Here is a 9799-nt window from a genome sequence, read left to right as displayed (position 1 = left end):
AGTGCTAGTGCTTGGTGCACCGGGATGTACAACCGGTCGTGTGACCCGTGACGACCACTTCCCGCATGCGGCTCCATCTCGTAGGCGGACAATGACAGCAAAGGAATGACATGGGACGAGCTAGTGTCGGGGTGGAGCTTCCCTATGTTCTTGTCAAAGAAAAGTCCATGGCTAGAGTTTTATTATCGTCGACGAGGAAGGCAAGCTTGGCTGATGTGGACCGGTGACGAGAAATGGACGAGGCACTTTCCTCCTTCGAAAATGATGGATGCTTTCAACCATTGACAAACGGACCTCAGTTAGGTGGTCGCATTTAATAGGACCGTGAAAGATAGTTATATGGTCTATAAATATACTTCCTCCGCTTTTAAATATATGTCTTTTTAAAGATTTCATTTGGAACTACATACGGAGCTAAACGATGAATCTACATTCTAAAGTATGTTCATATACATTTGTATGTAGTATGTAGTGGAATCTTTAAAAAAAATTATATTTAGGAATGGAGGGAGTAGAACGTAAATATGATGCAAATTTAAGCGTGAAATGCGTCGGAAAAAGAAAAGACGAGCTCGGCCTTGGTTTGGATCGCCGCGTATCCGTTCTCGACAGTTTGCCCACATTTCTACTCACAAGCATCAAGCGGCGCGTCGAAAGTCTGCGCCCATCGAGCCGCAGCCCCTCCCACCACGGCAGAGCCACGCCGAGCGCGAAGCACGGTTGGTTCAGAACTTCAGACAGAACCTGGAAGCGGCAGGCCTCGCCATCTCCGCGGAGGAGCCGGCCACTGCGGAACCTCCATCTGTGTTCTGAGGCTCTGAGCAGTGCGGACGCTGTCCCTGCTGGTCGCTGCAGTCGTGACTGTTGGGTGGCGGCGGCAGAGTGGGGCAAGGGGCGTCGTGCGCGCCAGGTGTTCGACGAGGTGACGCAACCATGTCTGTGTTCTGAGGCTCTGAGCAGTGCGGACGCTGTCCCTGCTGGTCGCTGCAGTCGTGACTGTTGGGTGGCGGCGGCAGAGTGGGGCAAGGGGCGTCGTGCGCGCCAGGTGTTCGACGAGGTGACGCAACCATGTTGACGCCGTTGCGCGTGTTGCTGCGGTGCCGTCGGCCGCCGATCCGCGCCGCCGCCACGTTCTTTACCTGCTCAGGAAGCACACCCCTCGTGCGTCCTCCTGCGACTGTGGAGTCCGCTGATGAGTCGGAGCAGGAGGGGTCGCTGGCGCAACGGGTGGAGCGGGCGGCGTCGGTGTGCGCGGCCATTCGGGGGTGGATGGCCGCCGGCCGCGCTGTGCATCGCGGCCACATCTTTCACGCCATCAACCGCCTCCGACGCCGCCGCCTCCATCGCACCGGACTCCAGGTGCCTTTTTTTTTTGTCTCGGACTCCTTGAGTCTTCCATTATCATTGCTTCGATTTCGTGACCCGTTCGAGTAAGACGCCAGATAAAAGTTCACTTTTGCGCGTTGCTGCATTTTCATGCGAACTACAGGTGTCTCTCTAATTGTGCATGGATGCGGTGAAACCTTAAGGCCATCTTGCATTTCTTTATGGCTTTATGCCGCTTGTCGGTGTGAAGATGCACAGAGGATCCGAGGGATTTTCCTTTTTACTGTTTTTTAATCTACTCGTATTATAAAGAAGTGACACTCCATTTCGTTTGTTTTCCCACAGGTCATGGAGTGGGTGATTAGAGAGAGACCCTACAAGCTGAGTGAGCTTGATTACTCGTATCTCCTAGAGTTCACGGCTAAAGTTCACGGCATTTCTGAAGCCGAGAGCCTCTTCCTCCGTATACCTCAAGAATACCGGAATGAGCTGCTCTACAATAACCTTGTAATGGCTTGTTTGGAGCTGGGCTTGATTAAGCTTTCTTATGGTTACATGAGGAAGATGAGGGAACTGTCCCTGACAATTTCGCCGTATGTTTTCAACCGCTTGATTATCCTCCATTCTTCTGAGGGGCGTAGGAAGACTATCTCCAAAATCCTCGCTCAGATGAAAGCCAGTAGAGTAACCCCCCACACGTCAACCTACAACATCTTACTGAAAATACAGGCCAATGAGCACAGTATTGATGGAGTGGCGAGGGTGTTCAGTGATATGAAAAGAGCAAAGATTGAGCCAAATGAGATCACTTATGGCATTCTAGCTATTTCGCATGCTGTAGCAAGGCTATATACTGTTTCCCAGACATATATAGAAGCCATCAAGAACTCTATGACAGGTACTAACTGGTCTACACAGGAAATTCTTCTTATCTTGTATGGGTACCTTGGAAAGGAGAACGAGCTAAAGATGACATGGAACCTCATGCAATGCCTTCCTCATATTCGATCTAAAAGCTTTACACTAGCAATTGAAGCATTTGGAAAGGTTGGCTGTGTTGGCCAGGCAGAAGAGATTTGGGGAGAGATTAAATCAACAAGAAAGCTAAGGCTTACAGAACAGTTCAATTCCATGTTATCAGTTTACTGCAGGCATGGCCTTGTGGATAAAGCAGCGGCCGTGTTCAAAGAAATGAGAGCAAGTGGTTGTCAACCAAATGCTATTACATATCGCCACTTGGCATTGGGTTGCTTGAAAGCAGGTCTTGTGAAACAAGCTGTGAACACAATGAATATGGGAAGAGAGGAAGTTGTCACTAGGAAGGTGAAAAGTTCAACACCATGGTTGGAGACCACTCATTTATTGCTTGAAAATTTTGCAGAGATTGGTGACTTGGAAAATGCAAAGAAAGTTTTTGCAGAACTGAATGAATCAAAGTACTGTAGAAATTCCTTTGTGTATAACACCATTCTAAAAGCTTATGTTAAGGCAAAAGTTTGTGAACCAGATTTTGTGAAGACGATGATTTTGGGAGGTGCAATGCCTGACGCCGAGACACATAGCCTTCTGAGACTGATTGAACAGTATAAGACATGACATTGTTCATACAGTAACCTGCTGCTATGGCTTTGAAGGATTATGATGAAAAGGAAAACATCAGTGCTAAGCTGAGCCATTTCTTCTGCAGACGGTGCATTCAATCGTCATTTGACTGTGGAAGTGGTACATGAACATGGCCATCCCAGCATGTGCACTTGATGAAGTGCACCTTTCTTTTGGTATCCAAGGAGGTAGCCCAAAGCTTGTATGGTCAAAATATCGAAACTGGTGTTTCCTTTGTGTATGAGTTACATAAAACAATCAGCTAGGACAAGTGAGTCTTTGATAGAATGTGAAGTATAATTTATTGCCATTTTGATTTTGTTTCTGTAAACATTGCAGGAGATCTGCATTTCACTTAGAACTAGAGTAGAAGGATCCAAGGCAAATTACACCAGTCGGTGGACAAACACTTCCAAGCGAAATTACAAACTCAGCATTTCAGTTACAGCGAGGCTAGATAGGCATGTTACATGTACTCCCTCCGTTCCTAAATATAAGTCTTTCTAGACATTTCAATCGGAGAGTACATATGAAGCACAATGAGTGAATCTAAACTCTAAATTATGTCTATATACATACCGTATATAGTTCAATAATGGAATATCTAAAAAGACTTCTATTTAGGAACGCAGGAAGTACTAGATAGACATGTTACATGTACTACATGTTTGGTCACCTGTATCGTCTTTTTGCCTCCTTCTATATTTGTTTCCGTTGATCTTGGTTAAACAAATACAGTGTCAGCTGGGCGTGGTTAAGCAAATGCAGGAGATCTGCCTTTGTGTATGAGTTACATAAAACAATCAGCTAGGACAACCGAGTCTTTGGTAGAATGTGAAGTATAATTTATTGCCATTTTGATTTTGTTTCTATAAACATTGCGGGAGATCTACATTTCACTTAGAACTAGAGTAGAAGGATCCAAGGCAAATTACACCAGTCGGTGGACAAACACTTCCAAGCGAAATTACAAACTCAGCATTTCAATTATAGCGAGGCTAGATAGGCATGTTACATGTACTCCCTCCGTTCCTAAATATAAGTCTTTTTAGACATTTCAATAGAAGAGTGCATATGAAGCACAATGAGTAAATGTAAACTTTAAATTATGTCTATATACATCCGTATATAGTTCAATAATGGAATATCTAAAAAAACTTCTATTTAGGAACGCACAAGTACTAGATAGACATGTTACATGTACTGCATGTTTGGTCACCTGTATCTTTTTTTGCCTCCTTCCATATTTGTTTCCGTTGATCTTGGTTAAACAAATACAGCTGGGCGTGGTTAAGCAAATGCAGGCAGAAAAACATCATATGCACATCGTTTGGTTCCTGCATGTTAAGCTTTATTCACTAGCCAACACAACTAAAAGTAAACTCACGTATGACTCAAGGGCTACCTGCGAAAACCAGGACTTGAACCCAAGACCTTAGCTTTGATATCTTGTTAAGCTTCATGCACTAGCCAACGCAACCAAAAGTCTGAACTGATGAAAAAGGCTAGTGCAATCCACATATATTGTAACAACATTATGAGAGTAATTTTGCATGGTATTTAGTTTCTTGCATACATTGGTTGATGTAATTACACGATGTTTGGTTGCATACATTGGACATGATTAAAAATTAACAGCTACATATGATATGCAAAGTTGCACTAGGATGCGTAGGTGACTGCAGTGGACGATTGTAACGGCCCGGTCATAGACACCGATTCCCGGCCGTTACGTCTGGCGAGATCTAGATTATCCCACAAACCAACATTAGTTTTTTCTTTGCATTTCGTGCCGTGTAGCGAGATCTAGATTATCCCACAAACCAACACTAATCTTTTCTTTGCATTTCGTGCACATCCGGAAGCAACTTTTCGGTCGGTCATCCATCCTTCAATCACTCAAGCCAAGCACACATAACTTTAAAATTCTTTGCGAACGAGCTTTCGTAAAAAAAAGGAATTCATTGTGGATATGTGGAGGTAATAGTCACGAAAAAAAGAACCAAATGTCATGACCACACACACGAGCATGTGTATATCGATAAACAATCTATTTTATAATAACGTTATTGCTCAACCGACGGATGTTTGTGCGTGTGTCCACCTCCCTCGTAGCCGTTGGCTTTGATTTACCAACACTAATCCTTTCTTTGCATTTCGTACACATCCGGAGCAATTTTCCGATCGGTCATCCATCCTTAAATCGCTAAAGCCAAACACGCATAACTTTGAAATTCTTTGCGAATGAGCTTTTGGAAAAGAAGAAATCAAGTAGTGCATGCTTTGGCTGCGAAGGGAACACTTGTGGCCGGTGTGCCTAACTCTATATCTGACGGATGTGATCCTTGTGTATCTGCTCTGGTGACGAGCGAGCGACTGCGCTTTGCACACTGTTTAATGCAATGCATTGAATTTCAAAAAAAAAGAAAAGAAGAAATTCATTGTTGATATGCGAAGGTAAGAGTCGGCAAAGAACCAAAAGTGGACCACGCACGCACACAAGCATGTGTATAAGGATAAATAATCTATTTCATGAAAAAACACTATCGCTCAACACGCAAATGTTTGTGCGTGCGCGTCCATCTTCTCCGTAGCTATTGAATTTGATTCACATAGAACATCTCAAAAATCATCTCTATCTTAGTACAATTCTTGCAACTTACTCCTTGTTTCCGTTGACTTGACCAAAACAAATGGTTTGTGACAGAACGAGCACTCATGATCAACAGCCAAGCTGAGCGCCCCTGCGTGTAAGTCATCGTCTCGAGCGCGTCCATCTCGGATATTCACCGTCAAACATCTCCCGGCGACCGGATCCGGCGAGATTCGCCACGCGGGTGTGGAGCACCATCAACCTCACCGCCGTTCTGGCACAATCAGCGCTAGTAGCAGCCACATCACTATATCGTACGTCGATGTCCAATTCAAGTTTCTGCAACAACAACGTTGTTGCGGAACAATAACAACAAAAGACGAATGTGTTAGTGGGCGACGCGGCCAGATGTTGTTGTAATCTCTAGAGTAAGGATCTTGTTACAAAAAGTTAGATGCATCGGAAGATGTGTTTGCAATTTTTACAACGACGGTCTTGTTACAGAAAATTAGAAAAAGTATATTTTGTAACAAGGGACTTCTTGCACTAAATTAGAGAAGAGGGGGTTTCACGACAAGGACATTGTTGCAGAAAATTAAAGAAAAGGAGGTTTGACAACAAGAATACAACCCGCATCACAGAATCGGACGGGTCACGAGGCAAGGAATCTTTCTAAAAAGATCGACCGACCAACATGTAGCAGGCACTTTTAATGAATATAGTAGTACAAACTAATGACTATTGGCTGAGGATGCGAGCGTCACAAAAACATATGCGAGGGTCAAGAATTACGACATTTCCTATTTAACATTGCATACGTTTTTTTCTTTTGTTTGTATAAACCGGCGCCTACAACCGTGTTTCTTGGGCTCGGTCCATTCTAGCTTTTTTTACCGTTTCTAAAAAAATAAATAAGCGAGCACTTGAATTCGAATCAGCGACTTTGTTGCAGGTGGGACGATGCGCGCGCTGTACTAGCCAACATGCTGCATTCACCTCACGTTCTCAATTTCATCTTTTCAACTTTTTCTTCTTATCTTTTTTTAGGTTTTTCTTTTCTTTATTGAACTTTTTTTTTCAAAATTGAATGAACTTACTTTTGCAAAAATCGATGAACTTTTTTTTAAAATTGATGAATATTTTTAGAAATCAATATAATTTTATTTAATATCGATGATTTTTTTCAATTAGATGAACTTTTTTAAAATCCTATGAACTTTCTTAAAATTTGATGAACTTTTTTTAGATTTTACGAACTTTTTTCAAATTTGATGATTTTTTTGAAAATCCATTAACTTTTTCCAAAAATTGATGAACATTTTTCAAAATCATTGAACTTTTTTCCAAATCAAATGAATGTTTTTCAAAATTGATAAAGTTTGTTCGGATTTGTGAACCTTTTTTTCAAAATTTATGAACTTTTTCATTTTCTTTATAAATCGCTGAATTTTTTATCTACATAACATATTTAAAATTTTAAAAATACTAGAGTCACTCTTTTTTTCCGAACTACTAGTGCGCTCAGCCAAAAAAAAAGAAGGAGCCGAGCAAAAGCGAACGGTAGAGGAGTTTCTTAATGGGCCGCGACCCGCTGCTGGTTGTCCTATGCGCCACTTTTCCAACGGGTGTACAACGCCGAGGGCAAAAACAGGAGCTGCGAAGGATTGACGGGGATTGGGCCGGACCGTTAGTACTTTCATTGATCCCGTTTAGGTTTTGAAAACTTTTTAGAAGATTCGCTGAATCGGTTTTTTTTATCATTTATTCTTTTTTTCTATTTCTGTTTAAAAAATGTTCTGGATTTTCAAAAAAAATTCCAGAATTTGAAAAAATACTGTGGAATTTTCAAAAAATCTTATGAAATTCGAAAAACTATTCCAGAATTTAAAAAATGTTCCAGAATTTGAAAAAATGTTCCAGAATTTAAACAAATGTTTTGAAATTTATGTTCCGGAATTTGAGAAAATATTCCAAAATTTGAATTTTTTTTTCGGAAAATGGAAAAATGTTTTGAAATTTTAATCAAAATGTTTCATATTTTTGAAAAACATGTTCCAAAATTTGAAATATATTTCGGGCTTTTTTTAAATGTTCCGAAATTGGAAAAAATGTTTTGGAATTTTGAAAAAAAGAGAAAAACAATTATTTATTTGTTGAAACAAAAAATAAGCTAGGACGACCCAGTTAAGGGCGAGCCGAAGGTGGACTGGTGAAGTACGGACGCTAGACGTGATCGCTACACCATGGGCCGGCCCAATTTAGGCTCACTGGGTGCATCATGGGGCTATTTGATGCAAAATGCATCAAATAGGAGCTCCCAACACCGAGCTCGCCTAGCGCCCGATAAGAGCTCCCAGAATTACTCCCGCTCGTGTGAATTATTCTCAACCATCCACTATGATGGGCCCTAATTAAACATGAGAAGATTAAAATCTACATGCGAAAGGAAAAACATGTACACATGTATATTTATTTTGGAATCAGAGATGGACTCAATACAATCAAACATTGTCTGTCGTACGGCATGCATGCATCTTGAAACATGTTCGTACTGGAAGCATATTGTAAGATCAGCTTTGATGTCACCAATCTAATGTAAGCAATAAATCAATATGAATTACAGAAAAATACTACCATATACAGGGAACTAAATTCAGTTGTTTTTGTTAAGTTGATAAAATATATGGGTACACATATGCACAGTACTAAAGGCATTTTTTGTTAAGTAGTCAAATTGCTGCTATCAGTTTATTGTTAAAAATATAATTAAAAGGGAAACACTTCTTATCAGTAGTCTTATCAGTAGTGTGACAGAAATTTTTCATCAGACTCGTCGTGCGATGTTGATTCTTATTTAATCGCATGGCCTCGCGATACCCTCATCCATCCCATTAACTACACGTATTAATTCAGTCCAAGTAAATCTCGCCTCCTGCCCAGCCCCAATCACCTCACCACATCAAGGCGAGTAAATCCCTCGCCGATCCACCCATCCAACCCCATCTCGCATGTCATGGACGAGATCATCCCCGAGCACGCCGAGCTCGCTCACCACGACGACAACCTCTGTTGCCGCCCTGCTCCGCACCAAAAACTCCATTGCAGCAACAACTGCTCCATGTCGTCGGTCCGGTGTCTCTCTCCGTCTCCTTCGTTGAACCTTGTTCTCACCAACTGATAGAGGCGAAGTTGTCCCTATCTTTCGATGAGATCGTGGGTATCGTTTTGGTGGAGTAGACTTTGACGATCCGACTACGAACGTGTGAGGACGTCGCGCCTTAGCAATCGCTAAACCAACTCCGAGAGGTTATTGATCACACCGGAGCACGATCAACCTGACCACGAAGGTCTGTTTCCTGTACGCAAACAAAGAACAAGCAAGAAACCAAGATTGCAATCAAGATATCGCGAATATAAGAGGAAAGCTTTATTGATGAAGGTGTGGTTCTGTGACGCCTTTGTGTGGTCGTAGAACACAAACGAAGAACGCGAAGTTGCAGCTATGGCGAACTTGTAATCTAAACAAAACTCAATTCTAAACGGTGCCCTAAGGCTGTATATATGAGGGAATAGAGAGGCAATTTCGTGACCCTTGGAGGAGGGGTCCAAAAACAGCCCTAAACTCGGTTTTCCCACACACACGTACTCTAAAAATAACCTATATTATGGTATTTCAAAATTACATGGGTCTGGCCCAAAAATAAGGTGGCGCAACACCTATAATAGCCAATGGACGAAATTTACAAAGTGGCTTCTTGAATATTTTGTCCAAAACCTTCATGCTCTCCTTATGGTGGCTTTAGAGTGCGAAAATCACTAGTGGAAGCTCCAGTGTTCTCTCCCACACGTGCACCTTCTTCTCCATGCTTCATCCCTCTCCAATGGATATCCTTCTTGTCCATGCTAGGTTCTTCATTCATGAGCACAACAAAAGTATCTAACTTAGGCAACATCATATGTTCATGAACATTAGAAGTATTCCCAAGAAACGAAAGTACCTGGTAATTCAATTGACGTGCACGAGCTCTAGTAATTGGTCCAGTATGTATAGCAGCTGGGGTTGTGGGTGTAACAATAGTGTTGATGTCCTCATCATCCTCCCCTTCTTGAACTGAAGTTGTGCTCGACGGAAGCTCATCTTCCTCACCAAAATATGGCTTCAAATCTGCAATGTTAAAAGTGGGACTAACCCCAAAATCTACAGGAAGCTCAAGTCTATATGCATTATCATTTATTTTCTCTAACACTTTGAAAGGACCATCAGCACGCGACATTGGT

General features: G+C 42.0%; 1 protein-coding gene across 2 annotated transcripts; it reads left to right on the top strand.

The window, feature by feature from the left end:
- Positions 1 to 609: 609 nt before the first annotated feature.
- LOC123408341 (pentatricopeptide repeat-containing protein At1g07590, mitochondrial) lies at positions 610 to 3259 on the top strand. 2 transcript variants are annotated; one of them, XM_045101464.1, is made up of 3 exons: positions 610 to 922; positions 1058 to 1359; positions 1672 to 3259. In XM_045101464.1, exons 2-3 carry the CDS (start codon positions 1069 to 1071, stop codon positions 2920 to 2922), a joined length of 1542 nt encoding a protein of 513 aa, XP_044957399.1. In that variant the 5' UTR covers positions 610 to 922; positions 1058 to 1068; the 3' UTR covers positions 2923 to 3259. The 2 variants fall into 2 exon arrangements, with proteins under 2 accessions (XP_044957399.1, XP_044957398.1); XM_045101463.1 differs by having other exon boundaries at positions 610 to 1359.
- The last annotated feature ends 6540 nt before the right edge of the window (positions 3260 to 9799 follow it).

Source organism: Hordeum vulgare, chromosome 7H (assembly GCF_904849725.1).
Source record: "Hordeum vulgare subsp. vulgare chromosome 7H, MorexV3_pseudomolecules_assembly, whole genome shotgun sequence".
NCBI classification, from domain to species: Eukaryota; Viridiplantae; Streptophyta; class Magnoliopsida; order Poales; family Poaceae; genus Hordeum; species Hordeum vulgare.
This window is presented reverse-complemented; position numbering and strand designations above follow the sequence as displayed.

Excerpts from the sequence above, each read along its gene's own strand:
- LOC123408341 (XM_045101464.1), top strand. The coding sequence starts at position 1,069 with ATGTTGACGCCGTTGCGCGTGTTGCTGCGGTGCCGTCGGCCGCCGATC. Across the intron at positions 1,360-1,671 it reads TCCATCGCACCGGACTCCAG|GTCATGGAGTGGGTGATTAG; the intron begins GTGCCTTTTTTT and ends GTTTTCCCACAG.